Genomic DNA, 18,528 nt, shown 5'->3' on the forward strand with positions numbered 1-18,528 from the left:
CTTGCCAGATAGTTTCATTACGGTGTGAGAGCAAAGGTGAAGGGACCATCTAGAGAGAGGGGTATCTAGAGCTCTAACCCAGCATGAACACTTTCCACTTTCTTTCTTTCTTTTTTTTTTTTCTTTTTTTGAGATGGAGTCTCACTCTGTCATCCAGGCTGGGGTGCAGTGGCCGTGATCTCGACTCACTGCAACCTCCGCCTCCCAGGTTCAAGCAATTCTCTTGCCTTAGTCTCCCGAGTAGCTGGGATTATAGGTGTGCGCCACCATGCCTGGCTAATTTTTGTATTTTTAATGGAGACAGGGTTTCACCATGTTGGCCATGCTGGTTTTGAACTCCTGAACTCAAGTGATCCACCTGCTTTGGGCTCCCAAAGTGCTGGGATTACAGGTGTGAGCCGCCGTGCCCGGCCCCAGCATGAACGCTTTCCATGTTGTCCCAGGAGATGAGGGCTGGGTATTGTCAGGATGCCCACAGGCTTACCTGGGAACTCCTGGGATAAACCACCCTCGGTCACCTTCTACCCAATATTTTCACACTGGGGAACTCAGGACAAAATGAAATTTAAGGCTGGGTGTGGTGGCTCATGCCTATAATCCCAGTACTTTGGGAGGCTTGAGGCAGGAGGATTGCCTGGTCTAAGAGTTTGAAAATAGCCTGGGCAACATAGGGACACCCCATCTCTATGAAGAATTAAAAAATTAGCCCTCCATGGTGGTGTGCACCTGTAGTCCCAGCTACTGGGGAGGCTGAGGCAGGAGGATTGCTTGAGCCCAGGAGTTGGAGGCTGCGGTACGCTACGATTACACCACTGCACTCCAGCCTGGGCAACAGAGTGCGACCCGGGTCTCTAAAAAATAAAAACATAAAATGAAATTTAAGATAAGTGATTTTGGCCGGGTGTGGTGGCTCACGCCTGTAATCCCAGCACTTGGGGAGGCTGAGGCTGGTGGATCACCTGAGGTCAGGAGTTCGAGACCAGCCTGGCCAACATGGTGAAACCCTGTCTCTACTAAAAATACAAAAATTAGTCAGATGTGGTGGTGCACACCTGTAATCCCAGCTACTCTGGAGGCTGAGGCAGGAGAATGAATCACTTGAACCCAGTAGGTGGAGGTTGAAGTGTGCCGAGATGGCTCCACTGCACTCCAGCCTGGGCGACAAGAGCAAAACTCTGTCTCAAAAAACAAAACAAACAAACAAAAAACCATCTATGTAACTGGCAGAGTGTTGTGAGAGTTAGAAAAGACATTTTGAAGCTTTGCCTTGGTCTTGGCAGGGGATTTGGGGGTGATAGCATATATATGTACACTAAGTTGTTCCCCCATCTAAGTACCAATTACTACTGGCACTCCCCTTTCTCCCCTCACTGGCTCATTGCTGGAATAGTAGAAGCTAGGGATGAGCTGGCAAAGTTAACTTCCACACAGGCCTCTGTGAAGAAGAGGAAGAGCCAGAGAAGATTTGGAAGATTATGGTGACATGGCTGAAGAGGCGAGGACAGGGGATCTGGGGGCCTGGGGCAGCTCTGTGGACCCAATCTTAGCAGCTGTTGAGACAAGGGATGTACAAATGGGATCAGAATGAACCGTCAGAGGATTAGGGCTCAGGACCTGAGGTTCATGTTGTACGCAGCATCTGAGCGTGCCGCTGCTGCATGGGTCAGCTAGTTAGAGCCACATTTCTGTGTGATGCTCTGTTCTCCTGCAGCCGGTCCTTCCCCCCACCTCCCACATTCCTGATGAGCTCTGTGACTCAGCTGCTTCTCGGGACGTCTGAGCAGCTGTTTTTTTCTAGGGATAGAACCACAGTCAGGAGATGTTGTAACCTGAATGCTTATCTTCCCCTTGGGTCCGTGAGGATCCTCTCCCACCGTGAGGCCCCTGAAACAAAATTGGACTTTTAGAGGATTGTAGAAAGAGTGCCTTCTTTAGCCTCTGACTTCAGAAAAATTCAGACATGACCAGGCATGGTGGCTCATGCCTGTAATCCCAGCACTTTGGGAGGCCGAGGCTGGTGGATCACCTGAGGTCAGGATTTCAAGACCAGCCTGACCAACATGGTGAAACCCCGTCTCTACTAAAAATACAAAAATTAGCTGGGTGTGGTGACATGCACCTATAATCCCAGCTACTTGGGAGGCTGAGGCGGGACAATCGCTTGAGCCTGGGAGGTGGAGGTTGCAGTTAGCCGAGATTGCCCCGCTGCACTCCAGCCTGGGCGACGCAGCGAGACTCCATCTCAAAAAGGAAAAAAAAAAAGAAAAAGACAGGCATGATGAATCCTGCAGGCTAAAAAGGGGAAATTTGAAAGCCAGTGTTCAGTTGGGCACCGTGCTTAGCGATTGGGCCCAGGACAGCTAGCTTTGCTCTTCCACAGCAGCTTGTGTGTTTTCTCTGGGAGACGCCTCAAGAGTAGCGATAGTCCTTGCAGCCCCTGCAAATCTGTCTGTGACTGGTTGGGCATCAAGGGGGTTTGCCTGGTTTTCTTGGGGGGCTGGCGATCACCAGCATCCTGACCAGGCAGCTTTGCACCCTTCCCAGAATGCTGGCCCAGCCCTTCTGGTGGGACTTCTGTTCCTCTGTCATCCAGGGAGCTGAGGCTTCTCTCCAGGATATGCTCCCCCGCCCCCAGCCAGCGCCAGACCACTCCCCTTGCTGCCTTTGACCCAGTGTCTGCTGGGAGACTTCACGTTCCTCTTGTGGCGTCTGTTCCTCATTACTGGCTTGTGCCCATCTCTCTCCTGTTTCTGAACTCAAACTTGCTCCTTTGTGAAACTGGAGCTGGGGCGGAAGCTTTGTTGTAGGAGGCCCTGGGTCTGTCTGCAGGTGCCATAATGGAAGGGTTGCTGCTTTGGGCAGGGGTGTGCTTCCCCCAGCCCCTGCTGTGCTGCAACACATCCTTCTCTGCTGTGTTTCTGAAACCTCCTCTGTCCACAGTTGATCCTTCTTACTGCCTCTTTTACTGCGGCTCCTCTGACTTCTTCCTTAGCTGTGCTGTTTCACCTCTGCCCTGTTTCTCGTCTGCTTCGCTCTTTGTCCCCTATCCTTTTGCAGTGAGTAGCTGTGGGATTCCCCGACGCGTCTCCCTGATGTCTGTGTCTCCGGTCCCCCAGACCTCACCTGGATCAAGTGTTCACCGGTCACTGGTATCCATGTGTGTGTTTTGGGGGCATTTGTTCCTAGGGGCCGCCTCTCAGCACTGGCCCTTGTGGAGGTGGGAGAGAACATGCCACACCACCAATCGCCACCCTTACTATTAGTCTGATCCGAATCCGCCTGATATTAGCCTGTGCTGTGGGAGGGTGTCTCCCTCTGGGCCTGCAGTACCGGGGCTGTTGGGTCTCTGCAGCTCATCCAGAGACCCAGCATCCCGTTGTGGGGGATGGCCTGAGCCAGCCATCTCACAACTTTGTGTGGCTGTGGACAGAGGGCCTCTGTGGGCTTGGGCCACCAGGAACTTCACTCTGTTGGAGTCTGTCAGGGCTTAGCAGTGGGTGGGGTCTGACCTTGAAAGTCTGAAGGTCATGTGGTGCTTTGGGACCCTTGTGGGACCTTGTCCCACGTCGGCACTGGGTGTGCCTTTGAATTGGGTGTCTCTGCTCATTGACGGGCCAATCTTGGTTGGGGAGCAGAATAGAGCTCCCGCCCTTCCCTTTGGCTCTCAGAGAGGCCTAAGAAAATTGCAACAAGAACAGAGGCTGGCTGGCTTGAAGGTGTGGCTCATCCCACAATACCAGAGAGACTGTTCTGGAGTTGGGATAGTGCTCATGGGCTGGGACTTTCTTCTTCTTTCTTCCTTCTTCTCCTTTTTTCTTCTTTCTTCCTCTTCTTCTGACAGGGTCTCACTTGTCGTCCAGGCTAGAGTGCAGTGGTGCTCTCATGGTTCCCTGCAGCCTCAAATTCCTGAGCTCAAGCGATTCTCCTACCTCAGCCTCCTGAGTAGCTGGTTCTACAGGCATGCTACCATGCCTGGCTAATTTTTTAATATTTTTGTGAAAACAAGGTCTCGCTGTGTTGCCCAGGTTGGTCTCAAACTCCTGGCCTCAAGCGATCCTCCCACCTCAGCCTCCCAAAGTGCTGGGATTACAGTTGGGAGCCACTGCACCCAGCCTGGGACTTTGTTCTGATTCCCCATTCTTTCCATTATAAGGGGTAACTGTATTAGGCTGCTCAGCCCGTCATAACCAAGGACCACAGTCTGGATGGCTTAAACAACAGAATCATTTTCTCACAGATCTGGAGGGTGAAAGTCCAAGGTCAAGGTGTTAACAGGGTTGGTTTCTTCTGAGGGTCATGAGGGAAAGATCCGTCCAGGGTCTGTGCCTTGGCTTGTGGATGGCCGTCACCTCCCTGTGTCTTCACAGGGTCTTTCCTCCTCTCATAGAGACATCAGTCATGGTGGATTAGGGCCCATGCTAATGACATCATGCTCACTCAGTCACCTCTTTAAAGACTCTGTCTCCAAATACAGCCACATTTTGAGGGCCTTAGGGTTAGTACTTCAACATGTGAATTTTGAGAGGACATAATTCACCCCATAACAGTGACAGCGGAGTGATGTAAGATGCTGGGCCAGGGCCTGACCCTACCTCAAGGCTCCAGAAGCCCCTTGCATTTTAATCTCTTGGTATCTTCATGGAGCTGGAGAGGCTGTCCTTTGTGACTTAATTCCTGGCAGAATTTTAGAAAAATTTTTTTATGTTTAATTTTTGTGGGTACATAGTAGGTGTATATATTTATGGGGTACGTGAGATGTTTTGATACAGGCTTGCAGCACATAACAGTCACTTCATGGAAGATGGGGTATTCATCCCCTCAAGCATTTATCCTTTGTGTTACAAACTGTTCAGTTATACTATTTTATTTTATTTTATTTTGACAGAGTTTCACTCTTGTTGCCCAGGCTGGAGTGCAATGGTGTGATCTCGGCTCACTGCAACCTCCAGCTCCTGGGTTCTACATCAGCCTCCTGAGTAGCTGGGATTACAGGCATGTGCCACCACGACTGGCTAATTTTTTGTATTTTTAGTAGAGACGGAGTTTCACCATGTTGGCCAGGCTGGTCTCGAACTCCTGACCTCAGGTGATCCACCTGCCTCAGCCTCCCAAAGTGCTGGGATTACTGGCATGAGCCACCACGCCTGGCCTCTTTTAGTTATTTTAAAATGTACAATTAAATTATTATTGACTATATTTACCTTGTTGTACTATCAAATAGTAGGTCTTATTCACTCTTTCTAACTATTTTTTGTACCTATTAACCATCCCCACTTCCCCCCAGCCCCCCACTACCCTTCCCAGCCTCTGGTAACCACCCTTCTACTCTATCTCCATGAGTTCAATTGATTTGATTTTTAGATCCCATAAATGAGTGAGAACATGTGATGTCTGTCTTTCTGTGGCTGGCTTATTTCACACTTAACATAATGATCCCCAGTTCCATCCATGTTGTTGCAAATGACAGGATCTTATTCTTTTTTATGGCTGAATAGTACTCCATTGTGTGTATATGCCACATTTTCTTTATCCATTCATCTGTTGATGGCCATTTAAGTTGCTTCCAAATCTTGGCTATTGAGAACAGAGCTGCAACAAACATAGGAGTGCAGATATACCTCTTCAATAGACTCATTTCCTTTCTTTGGGTGTATACCCAGCAGTGGGATTGCTGGATCATATGGTAGATCTATTTTTAGTTTTTTGAGGAACCTCCAAACTGTTCTCCATAGTGGTTGTACTAATTTATATTCCCACCAACACCATACAAGGGTTCCCTTTTCTCCACTTCCTCACCAGCATTTGTTGTTGCCTGTCTTTTGGATAAAAACCATTTTCACTGGGGTGAGATGATATCTCACTGTAGTTTTGATTTGCATTTCTCTGATGATCAATGATGTCAAGCACCTTTTCATGTGCCTGTTTGCCACTTATGTGTTTTTCTTGAGAAATGTCTATTCAAATCTTTTGTCGATTTTAAAGTCGGATTATTAGATTTTTTTTTCCTATAGAGTTGTTTGAGCTCTTTATATATTCTGGTTATTAGTCCCTTGTCAGATGGGTAATTTGCCGATTTTTCTCCCATTCTGTGGGTTTTCTCTTCACTTTGTTGATTGTTTCCTTTGCTGTGCAGAAGCTTTTTAACTTGATGTGATCCCGCCTGTCCATGTTTGCTTTGGTTGCCTGTGCTTGTGGGGTATTGTTCAAGAGCCTGGCAGAATTTTATTCAGATGTTTGAATTGGAGCTTACATCCTTTCTGAGATCATTTCTTCCATGTATAAAATTGAGTTGCGAGCCACTTCACAAGGTTTCGTGCAGAGGAACGATAATAGCTACTGTTCAAGAAGTGCTTATTGTGTGCCTACCACTTAATTCTGAGTCCAAGCCTTATGAGGTGTACTATTATTAATCCCGTTTTACAGATGCAGAAGCTGAGGCACACGAAGGTTAAATAATTGGTGGTCATACAATTAACAAGTATCCAGAACTGGAATTTGAATGCAGGCCCCTGATCTAAAGTTTGGGCTTATCTCCTCTATGGATGTAAAGTGCCCAACGCTATCCTGGGCAGATAGAGCCTTGGAAAAGTGAGTTGAATACGTGTGAACGGATTTTTAGGGGTGCTTAACACTGGGAGAGGTTTCCAGGGTCTGGGGTGGAACATTTGGTGCCCCCCTGGAAGGAAGCTGGTGAGAGAGTCTCAGCCCAGCTTCTGGGAAAGATTCCTGCAGGTCCTGAGGCAGAGCTGCTTCATCCTTCTTCTCATCAGCACCTCCCTTCTGCGCGCAGGGTGATGTGAGCAGAGCCCAGGAATGCCTTATGTGGATCGGCAGAACCGAATCTGTGGGTTTCTGGACATCGAGGAGCATGAGAACAGCGGCAAGTTTCTGCGGAGGTACTTCATTCTGGACACCCAGGCTAACTGCCTCCTCTGGTATATGGACAACCCCCAGGTGAGAGGGTCAGTGGGAAGGGGCGGGGCTACTGGGTGCCCATCATTGCGCCAGAGGAATGCACAAGGGGTTAGCCTCTAGGCCTAGGCTCATGAGCAACACACCCTACTAATCAGCAGGGAGGGGACAACCCTACAACACACGCAGACACACACACAAATGCACATTCACGTGCACACACACCACCCACACCCCATACACACCACACACACGCACACACATGCAACTCATACACACACACCACACACACACCATACAGACACCACACATACACACATGCATACACCATATACACACCACACGGACACACACACACACCCCCATACACATACCACACACACATACACACACGACACACACCACACACACACAACCAGTACACCAGACACACACCATACACACATGCACACACACCCCATATACACACACCACATACACACACCAGACACACATCATGCATACACATACACACATTCACACACACCCCATACATACATACCACACACACACATACACACACAACCCATAAACACACACCACATACCATACACACATACACACACATGCACACACACTTGCACACACACCCCATACACACACCACACACATACACACCCCATAAACACACACCAGACACACATTAAACACACACACGCCCACACACATGCACACACATCCCATACACACACACCACACACACATACACAACCCATACACACACACCACACACACACACGGAGACACACATACACCATACACACACCCCCATACACACACACCCCTACACACACCACACACACCACACACACATGCACCCCATACACACGCAGACACACACATGCACACACAGAGACACACACCATACACACATGCACACACACATATACGCACATACTACACATATACCATACACACCCATCCACACACACACAGAAAACCATCTCAGATCTTAGCTTGGAGAGAAGGATGCTGTCCTGACCCTGGCATCTGGTGTCTGCTCTCACATGCAGAGACCAGCCAGGATCTGCCAGTGAGATCCAAGTCCTGGATCCAGGCTCCAAGGCATGGCTTACTTCCTGTCACTTCTCTCCAGGGCTGTGGCCTGTGGCTGCTCCTGCTCTTCCAGTCTGGGGGCCCCTCCCCAGCAGAGAATGTGACCTGGTTCCCTGAGCCTGACACATGTTGGACTTCTCTGGTCTCCTGACTCAGGAAGTCCTAGAATCCTGGATTGGAGGTGCCCTTGGAGGTCACCCAGTTTTGTTTCCTCATGGTCCAGATGAGGAGAGCCTCAGACACTGCACTGGATCTTGGCAAGGACATGGTCAGAATTAGGTGACTTGCTGAGCATCTTGTGGAGGTCAGGCACAAAGATGGGGGCCACCTACCTTTGACTGCTATGTCTGGGAGTCCCTGGAGTCATCACTGCTCTGGGAACAAGTTGCTTCACCCTGATTTGGGATCTCCAGCCTTTTCTTATTCTGGCCCTGAGTGCTGTTAGCTCTTTCCTTCTACCCGTGAGTGATTTGGTGGAATGAGCCTGCAAACACTGACATGGCCTCTGAACCGCAAGGTCACAGGTCATGGCTGTGTTGGGATGAAGAGGGGTGTGGGATCTGGGATTTGGCTCTAGTTCCGAGGCTTGGGAAGAGGAAATTCTGAATGTCCCAGGGATGGAGTTATGCTTTAAGATGCAATGTGGAAAACGAGTTATGTGAATCTCTAGGTCACTGTCCAGGGACTAATCATCTAGTATTCTTGGGCATTTGTCTTCTAGATTTGATGGCCAAGAGAAAAACAGTATAGATGCGGAAAACATACTCAGAAAATCAGCTGCTGCTAATTGCCTTCTCCAGGAAGGATTAACCCTAAATAGAACTGAGCCCCGTGTTTCACCCTGCAGCCCTGATAAACCGGTTGCTTACTTTCATTTGAAGTGCCTAGTATTCAGAATGAACCCTTCCTAGGCACACTGTGACACCCTCAACTCAGCCTGGAATGCTGCCATTTGTCATGTAATGGGCCTGGTTTGCCTTCAGGCCCTGCGATATCATTTTCCTTTCCTTTGCTCTTTTCTTTTCTCTTTATTTTTTTTTGAGACAGAGTCTTTGCTCTGTCACCCAGGCTGGAGTGCAGTGGCACGATCTCGGCTCACTGCAACCTCTGCCTCCTGGATTCAAGTGATTCTCCTGCCTCAGCCTCCTCAGTAGCTGGGATTACTGGCATGTACCACCATGCCCGGCTAATTTTTGTTATTTATTTATTGATTTATTTTTGAGACGGAGTCTCGCTCTGTTGCCCAGGCTGGAGTGCAGTGGCACAATCTCGGCTCACTGCAAGCTCTGCCTCCCGGGTTCATGCCATTCTTCTGCCTCAGCCTCCTGAGTAGCTGGGACTACAGGCACCCGCCACCACGCCCAGCTAATTTTTTGTATTTTTTTTTGTAGAGACGGGGTTTCACTGTGTTAGCCAGGATGGTCTTGATCTCCTGACCTCGTGATCTACCCGCCTTGGCCTCACAAAGTGCTGGGATTACAGGCATGAGACACTTTGTTATTTTTAGTAGAGACAGGGTTTTACCATGTTGGCCAGGCTGGTCTTGAACTCCTGACCTCAAGTGATCTGCCTGCTCCGGCCTCCCAAAGTGCTGGGATTACAGGCATGAGCCATTGCACCTAGCCATTTTTTTTTTTTCAATTTGGGATCTTACTCCGTTGCCCAGGCTGGAGTGCAGTGATGCAATCATAGCTCAAACTCCTGGGCTCAAGTGATCCTCCCACCTCAGCCTCCCATGTAGCTGGGACTACAGGTGTGCGCCACCACACCGGGCTAATTATTTTTATTTTTTGTAGAGATGGAGGGTCTCACTTTTTCGACCAGTCTGGTCTCGAACTCCTGGTTTCTTTTTTTTTTTTTTTCCTTCTTTTGAGACAGAGTTTTGCTCTTGTCGCCCAGGCTGGAGTGCAATGGTATGATCTTGGCTCACTGCAACCTCTACCTCCCAGTTCAAGAGATTCTCTGCCTCAGCCTCCCGAGTAGCTGGGATCACAGGCACCCGCCACCATGCCTGGCCGATTTTTGTATTTTTTTTGAGACGGAATTTCACTCTTGTTGCCCACGCTGGAGTGCAATGGCGTGATCTCAGCTCACTGCAACTTCTGCCTCCCAGGTTCAAGCAATTCTCCTGTCTCAGCCTCCCGAGTAGCTGGGATTACAGGCGTGTGCCACCACGCCCAGCTAATTTTTGTATTTTTAGTAGAGACGGGGTTTCATCATATTGGTCAGGCTGGTCTTGAACTCCTGACCTCAGGTGATCCACCGGCCTCGGCCTCCCAAAGTGCTGAGATTACAGGCATGAGCCACCGCGACTGGCCTGAACTCTTGGTTTCAAGCGACGCTCCTGCTTTGGCCGGAGTTAAGTGTTTGTTGCCAGTAGACTTGGCTTTGGGCACACCAGAGATGAGCCCTGGGTGACTTATGGGTCTTCACGTTCCCTCTCCATTCTCCTCCTTTGTGTACTTCCTCCCACTCACCTGCTGTGTTAGCGCAAGTCATTCGAATGGATTTTTGTCTTGATTTACCTACTTCATGCCATGCTTCCCCACTAGGGCTGTGTTTTACCCAAACTGACTTGCTTGGGGAATCCTGTCTGGCTGTTGCCAGCTGCCTCCCTGGAGAGTTGGATCTTTCTTCATACCCTGGGTCACAGACTGAGAGTTGTGCTGTCAGTGGCAGATCACCCAGGACCACAGCGGCACCATCTTGGAACTTGAATATTGACAGTCGTCAGGATTCCCCTCACTCTGATTTGTCACTGGGGCCCAGAACCTGTGCTAAGCCTGAACGCTGTGCCTTGGGCTGCCTTCTAGGCTCTCTGGGGTCAGCCTCTGCAGCAGGTTCCCCTGGCCCAGGGCAGGCTCTTACTCTTTCCTGCCAGCTGAGCTCTCAAGGTGTTTTGTGGTAGAACCTTCTTCAAGTTTGAATTACCAGGTAAAACTAACTAGTGGCCCACTGCTGGGGATTCTTTATGATTTCCCAGGAAGCAGTAGAGCTCACCTGGCTTGGCATATTCTTGAAAAAGGAGAGTCTTGCTGTGATACAGAAATAATTCAGGACATTTTACTTCTTCAGTGGTTGGGTTAGTTCTTTGTTGCGTGAACGGCCAAACAGCCACTCCAGATTTAAGCGTGGACGTTTCAGGTAAGTTATAAAATGGTATTAGTGAGCATTTATTACTATGTGCCAAGCACACTTCATTGGTTTTTTATTTCATTCTGACAACAAGTTTAATTGGTAGTTATTATTGCCTTCATTCTGAAGATGAGGTGGGTGAGGCTGACGGGAAGAATTTGCCCGTGGTTACATAATAAAAAAGTAGCACAGCTGGGACTCTAACCCTGACTGTCTAACTCTAGTGTGCCTGCCATTATTGCTGATAATGAGACAGGCATCTAAGGGTGACTTGGAGGATGAAGAGCCTGTAAAGGTAGTTTCTGGTTAAGAAAGAGAAGCCTGAGGACTCTTGGGGCTGGGAGGTCCTAGAAGGTAGGGCACTCGTGTGGCTTAGTTTTTGATCATAGTGTCCAGCATTTGATGAATATGTGTTCATTCATTCATTCATTCATTCAACTAAAGAGGGCCAGGGAAGGAAGTGGTCAGAAGTCAGGTCCTTGGGGAATGTGGAGTGCCCAACATTGCTTTCCTGGGACTGGGGACAGGGCCAAAATGGAATGGAAGCTCTGCAGAGAGGGGCATCCTGGGGATTTTGGTCCATTCCTGTGAAGAGAGGCATTGAGATCTGTGTGTGGTCGTTGAACATCTTTATGTGATAGGGAAAAGGAGATCCCTGCTATGTTTTCTTAATTATTTAATAGGCAGTAATAAGCAGAAGATTTTTGGACCCAGGTCTCCGATCTTTGTGTGTTGAAGCCACCTGGTAGGTGGTGTTCACTGAGCCTGAATCTGTTACTGCTGCTGCTACTGCTGTTATTACTAACTGCAGCTTATACTTACTAAGTGGTTGCCAAGTACCGGCCATGGTGTGAAATGCTTTTACATGTGTTACCCCATGGAACCTCTCCATAATCCTGGGGCCTAGGGTCTGTTGTCACTCTTTGCTCATGGTTGTGCAGGTGGTAAATGCAGCGCTGGAGCCAGGTCCATCGACTTGAGTGTGCAACCTCCTGTTTGTCTGCCTCCCTCCTCCCACTGACCTCTTGTGCTCAGCCTGTGCAAGGTCTTGTAGATGATGTGGAAAATGAATTCAGTGAGGCCTTTGCCACCAGGAAGCTTCAGGGTTAGTTGGGGAGAGGAAAACAACACACACAAACCTATGGTGCTAATAATCCTGGCAAATCATTATAACAGGGTAGCATATCATTAAGTGCCAGTGCCAGTGCACGGATGCCAATATTTGGGTTGAAAGAGAAGGGGCTACCATTTTCCTTTGCTGCCACCCATAAGGGAAAGATGTAGGGCTTGGAGGTGGAGTCTTATATGGAAAGTTCTTAGGATAGGGAGATAAGAGATCAAGGTTGCAATCTTGGCTCTGCCACTAAGTTGATTTACATCTTAGGCAAGTCATTTATCCTGTGGAGTATGGGCATTCTAGGTGATGCTTTCACCACCACACCCGGCTAATTTTTGTAGTTTTAGTAGAGACAGGGTTTCACCATGTTGGTCAGGCTGGTCTTGAACTCCTGACCTCAAATGATCCTACTGCCTTGGCCTCCCAAAGTACTGGGATTACAGGCATGAGCTACCGCACCCAGCCTCTAGGTGATCCTTACATGCCTTTTATCCTTTCATTTCCTGAGAATAGAAGGAGATCCTGGAGTTCAACAGCATTATTAACACATATTTACTAAATTTGTTCAGTGTGCCAGATGCTGATCTAAATACTGTGGCTACTTCAGTGAACAAGACAGTCTTTGCCTTCATAGAGTTTACACTGTATTTGGGGAAACAGACAATTGGGGTGGGGAGAGCTGGGAGCCCCCCTTCACTGAGGAGGTGTCACTAGATCTAGATGTTGAAGGGTATGTGAGGTTCATTTTTGCTATGCATTTTCGTATTTGCAGAGCATTTTGTGGGTTTTCACTTACTTTTTAAAATTTTTATTTATTTATTTTTTTAAGACAGAGTCTCACTCTGTTGCTGAGGATCCAGTGCAGTGGCGCAATCTCAGCTCACTGCAACCTCCGCCTCCCAGCTTAAAGAAATTCTCGTGCCTCAGCCTCCCAAGTAGCTGAGATTACAGGCCTGCACCACCATGCCTGGCTACTTTTTGTATTTTATTAGAGATGGGGTGTCACCACGTTGGCTAGGCTGGTCTCGAACTCCTGACCTCAGGTGATCCACCCACCTCGGCATCCAAAGTGCCGGGTTACAGATGTGAGCCACTATGCCCGGCCCGGTTTTCACTTACAGGATGTCTTTTGATTGTTATACCTACTCTGCCCCAAGCAGAGATGAGGAGGAGGAGGGCGTTCTCAGTTGGTGAAACAGCAGTCATTGTGGGGCAGAGGTGAGCTCTCCTGGTTGGAGGGGCATTTAAGGTCGTCAGGGTCCCCAGAAGAAGACCCTGAGACAAGGAGTCAGGCGCTGAGACAGGGAGTCAGGCGCGGAGACAAGATCTGTCAGGAAGTTCTTTATTGAGGAAATGTTCCCGCGGGAACTGTGAAGAGAGCTGGGGAAGGAGGACAGGGAAGGGAGGAGGCCAGACAAGGGTGTGAGCCCAGGTGGAAGTCTGAGCAAGGGACGGTTTCACTGTGGGCTTGCAGGAGCGCTGGGGTGAGTCATGCCTCAGCCTTGTCTCAGGGAGCTGGGCTTTCGTGTGCCTGCACCGGGCAGTCACTGGCTCCAGCTCTGCACATGTGGGCAGAACGGCTTCCAGCAGCCCAGAGGCAGTTCTCTGAAGCAGAGCTGTGGATGCAGGCCGTGGAAGGCACAGCCAAATGGCAAAAAAAGATGGAGGGAATTTGGGAGGCCGGTGGCAATGTCTGCTAGATGGGCATACGGTGGGGGTGTGTTGGGGATCAGAACACAGCATGGGCCAGGCGCAGCCTTGAATGTCTGGCAGAATTTAGAATCAGTGTGGTTAAGTAATGAATCAAGGCTTCTCGTACAGGTAGTGGTGACTCTAAACTGATATAGAACAAAAACCCATTAGCTAAAAAGGACCTGTATAAATGGAAAGTCTCTATTATTGATTATGTACACTGATTTGGCTAATGCATTTAAAAATCAATATACTGACAATATCAAACAAACATTTTTTTAAATTATAGTAAGGACGTTCAGCATGAGATCTACCCTTTTAACAAATTTTTAAATGCATGATACCATATTGTTGACCGTAGGTATGATGTTATACAGCCAGTCTCCCCACTCTAGAACTTCTTCATCTTGCATGCAATCAAATAATTATTGAACAGAAACAAATGCTGGCTTGATTTTCCTTGAAATGTTACTACAATATTATGGCACTAGCGGTTGTATTTTAATTTCACATTGGTTCCCATCATGATAGAGGAGATGAAATTCTTTAGGGCCGCCCTACTCTAGTACAGCAATCTGCAGAGTAACTATGTTTTAGGTGCAGAGAATTGCTTACGTCCCCCCCTTTCTAATGTCCACTTGGCTAAGTAATTGCAAGACCAAATTATATGGCCCTGAACAAAGAGTAAACAAGCGCGAAACACAATATTGCACTAGATTGCTGGTCTTGTCAAATTTACTCTGTCAAATGTGTTTTTTCCTCTTTTTCCAAAAAATACGTAGATGCTTTTACTTTCCAAAGGCCACGATATGACTCATGGATCATGAAATAAACAAAAAGATTGCATGGCTCTTAGTACTCCTGGGATGCCAATGAAAGCCCTTTGCTTTTATTTAATTTTTTAAAATAAACTGAAAGCAGTTCTTTCCATTGATGGGGTGAAGAGTGTTAGCACTGTTGGTAACAAGATGGATATTTGGTGCATTTCAGTAGCAAGCATACAAAGTTATGGGAGGAGGTTATAATAACACATAATGTATAATGGACAGTACTGTTGTCTAAAAGGCTACATGAAAATTGGTGTTTTTTAAAAAAATGTGAAACTTTCCTAAGCAAATTTTGGCTGAAAGCCAGGAATAATTTTTGCATTGTATGCTTCAACCTGTCTGAATGCCAAGAACCAGGAAATAACATTCTTTAAAAATTGGGCAATAGATGCACGTGGTGCAAAATTTGGAATGTAGGACTGCAGAGTTAGCGACAAATTTCTCCCTCCCACTTCTGTCCTCTCGGCAGGGGCAGCCAGTCTTGACAGTTTCTTGTGTCTGTCTGGAGATAATCTCTGCCTGTGAGACTATCTCTTAACATCATGGTAACTTTCAGATCTTCAGCAAATTGTTTGGGCAAAGTGTCTTAAATTCATGGATTTTGTGTAACTGATATCTTAACTATCCATGTAGACATGTGATTTCCAGGAGTCAGTAGAATTGCTGATATGCTTTTGTCTGTAGTGTGTTAGAGTAAGAACGCAGAATCCTTCGGTAAAAAAAAAAAAATCCCAAAAGAAGATTATAAATGACAAATCTGTATTTTTACCAAATGCAAATTTTGCTAAGGGTAAAATTATTATTAAAAATTACTTTTTCTTTCTTTTTTTTTTTTTTTTTAGAGACAGGGTTCTTACTCCGTCTCCGAGACTGGAGTGTAGTGTGCAATCATAGCTCACTGCTGGATTTGACTGGGCCTGGTCAAAACATGTTTAGAATTAAAATTATATGTGGGCTTTTTGAGAGCTTAATATAGAATAAAAAAGTGCAATTTTGCTTTATGTGTTTTCTGTAGGCATCGTATTTTTTAAACAATTTGTTTCTTTATAACAGGATGTACTTTGTCTAAATTTAAAAAAATTAAAAACTAAGCCGGGCGCGGTGGCTCATGCCTGTAATCCCAGCACTCTGGGAGGCCAAGGCAGGTGATCACCTGAGGTCAGGAGTTCGAGACCAGCCTGGCCAACATGGCGAAACCCTGTCTCTACTAAAAGTACAATAATTAGCAGGGCATGGTGGCAAGCTACTCAGGAGGCTGAGGCAGGAGAATTGCTTGAACCGGGGAGGCAGAGGTTGCAGTGAGCTGAGATCTCGCCACTGCACTCCAGCCTGGGTAACAAGAGCGAGACTGCGTCTCAAAAACAAAAAACAAAAAACAAAAACAAACAAAACCTGAGTAGCACATTGAAAGAATTGTGTTAAGAGTTAGCACTACTCAGTATTAAAGTCCAAGCAGCTAAACAGATAGAAGCTATGAAACTTAGCAGAGGTTAAATAACTTGCGAAACCATAGTGATGACTATTCTAAGTTTTCTCAAAGCTTCTCTTTGGTATGTTGTTGTTAGATTTTGCTTTACATTTTAACCTTCAACATTTGTTCAATATATTTATTATATACATCTCTTTCTATATTTATAGATCTAGTTCTCTACCAAAGAATGGTATGACCAGACATGGTGGCTCCTGTCTGTAATCCCAGCCCTTTGGGAGGCTGAGGTGGGAGGATCACTTGAGGCCAGGAATTTGAGACCAGCCTGGGCAATGTAGGAAGACCCCATCTCTAAAAAAAAATAATAATAATCAAATAAAGAAATTAGGCAGTCGTGGTGGCATATGCCTGTAGTCTCAGGTACTTGGGAGGCTGAGGTGGGGGGATCACTTGAGCTCAGGAGTTAGAGGCCACAGTGAGCTGTGATCAGGACACTGTACTCCAGCCTGAGTTACAGAGCAAGACGCTGTCTCAAAAAAAAAAATCATTTTATTAATTTATTATCTAAATTGTGTCTCTAAGGCAAAGGAGGTTATTGCATGTTTGGGAGAGGGGTTCATATTAGATTTTGCTTCAGAGACCAGTTTTATTAGTTATATCAGTTGAGCACAGGACAACATAATGAATATATTCATTAAGGAAACATCCATTTTTTGAGCCTCCTGTCCTCATCCACAATATATGGTAATGATTCAATGATCTCCACCTGTGACATTGTTGCTGTGAAGAGTAAATAATGTATGTGAAAATGCTTTGATGAGCTCTAAAGTGCTACAGATGTTATCTGTTAAGAAAGTTTGTTCTGGCCAGGACATCGGGATGGATGGGGAGGTGGGGAGAGCTGGAGCTGGAGATGACGACTGGGGATTTGTCACAGAGCTTCCTGATATGCCTGAGGTGGTGGGAATGGAGAGTGGGGGGGGGCAGGTTTAGAGGCCACATGAGGGAAGAATGTTTGAAAGTTCAGTACCTGGTTGACTGGGGAGAGGAGGTGGGATTACCGACAGAGACTGGGGAGGGGAGAGGGAAACCGATTAGAAGGTGGAGGGGAAATGACATTGAGTTTGAGGCTGGATTGACAAAGGGCTGATGGAGTTGGCTTATTGAGTTTACAGCTTTAGAAACATTTAGGCGGCCAGCGGTCAGGCTTGGGACCCAAATGCGTCCAGGAGATTATCTGAAGCCCAGGCTTCTGACCTGGTCTTTTTTTTTTTTCTTTCTTTTTGAGGTGGAGTCTCACTCACTCTGTCACCCAGGCTGGAGTGCAATGGTGTGATCTTGGCTCACTGCAACCTCCGTCTCCCGGGTTCAAGCGATTCTCCTACCTCAGCCTCCCGGATACCTGGGATTAAAGGTGTGCGCCACCACACCCGGCTAATGTTTGTATTTTTAGTAGAGATAGGGTTTCACCATGTTGGCCAGGTTGGTCTTGAACTCCTGACCTCAAGTGATCCATCCGCCTTGGCCTCCCAAAGTGTTGAGATTACAGGCATGAATCACCGCACCCGGCCTGACCTGGTCTTTAAGTCTCTGTCGCCAGAGTTGGAAGATGGAAATAAAAGGAATGGGGGTGTGGCTGAGAGACTTAACACACAATGAAATTTATCCTGTCTAAAGCTGATACTGGTGTCTGTCAACAAGAAATCGACATCCAAGTAATAGAAGAAAAACATTAAGCCCACGCAGCAGAGGATGATATAGAATCGACTTCTCCTGAAGGGAAAGATTAAATACACACTTTGAACTGGAGAATGGGGAGAGTAGCTTTCAGCGTGTCGTGTGTCCCCGCGTTAGCATCAGCAAGTGGACCTACAGGGCAGAGGGGAGGAGAGGTGTTTGGCCCTAGAGCAGCAGGTAGAGCCATGGCCCAGGTCACCTGGTGCCTGGGATTCACTTGGCTCCCCTGCTTTGCTTGCTCATGTCAGGGTGAGGGCTTTGGATTGTGGGGCAGCGGCAGCTATGCTCCTCCTTCTCAGTCCTGTCACGCCGTTCTCCTACACTCAAATGTCTACTCCGAGCTATACCCCCTCTGCAGGCACATTCTTTCCTGTGAGTCTAGATGGCCGTGGCTTTTGGTGGCTGAGCTATGGTTTTAGCTCACAGACAGCCATGTTAGCTCATGCCCTAGCTCTGGGATTACCAGGGACGTCCCCTCCTTCTGTCTCCTGCTAGCTGCTTTTTACTGTCGCTGGACACCCCAGGGGCCTGTAAGAGAAGGTCAGATGGCACCAGCATCTCTCCTTCCTTCCCCCTTTCTGCTC

At 47.5% G+C, this 18,528-nt stretch overlaps 1 protein-coding gene across 3 annotated transcripts in view; it reads left to right on the forward strand.

The window, feature by feature from the left end:
* Positions 1 to 18,528, forward strand: part of PLEKHA2 (pleckstrin homology domain containing A2) — a 69,827-nt gene that overhangs the window by 9,837 nt on the left and 41,462 nt on the right. For 2 of the 3 annotated variants that reach the window (XM_030817158.1, XM_030817160.1), the window contains exon 2: positions 6,791 to 6,954. In XM_030817158.1, coding sequence (XP_030673018.1) covers positions 6,814 to 6,954 — 141 coding nt within the window. In that variant the 5' untranslated portion in view covers positions 6,791 to 6,813. Of the gene's footprint in view, positions 1 to 6,519; positions 6,589 to 6,790; positions 6,955 to 18,528 lie in introns of those variants that run through there. The other variant, XM_030817159.1, reaches the window with a different exon arrangement.

The sequence above is a fragment of the Nomascus leucogenys genome, chromosome 8 (assembly GCF_006542625.1).
Source record: "Nomascus leucogenys isolate Asia chromosome 8, Asia_NLE_v1, whole genome shotgun sequence".
Classification (NCBI taxonomy): Eukaryota; Metazoa; Chordata; class Mammalia; order Primates; family Hylobatidae; genus Nomascus; species Nomascus leucogenys.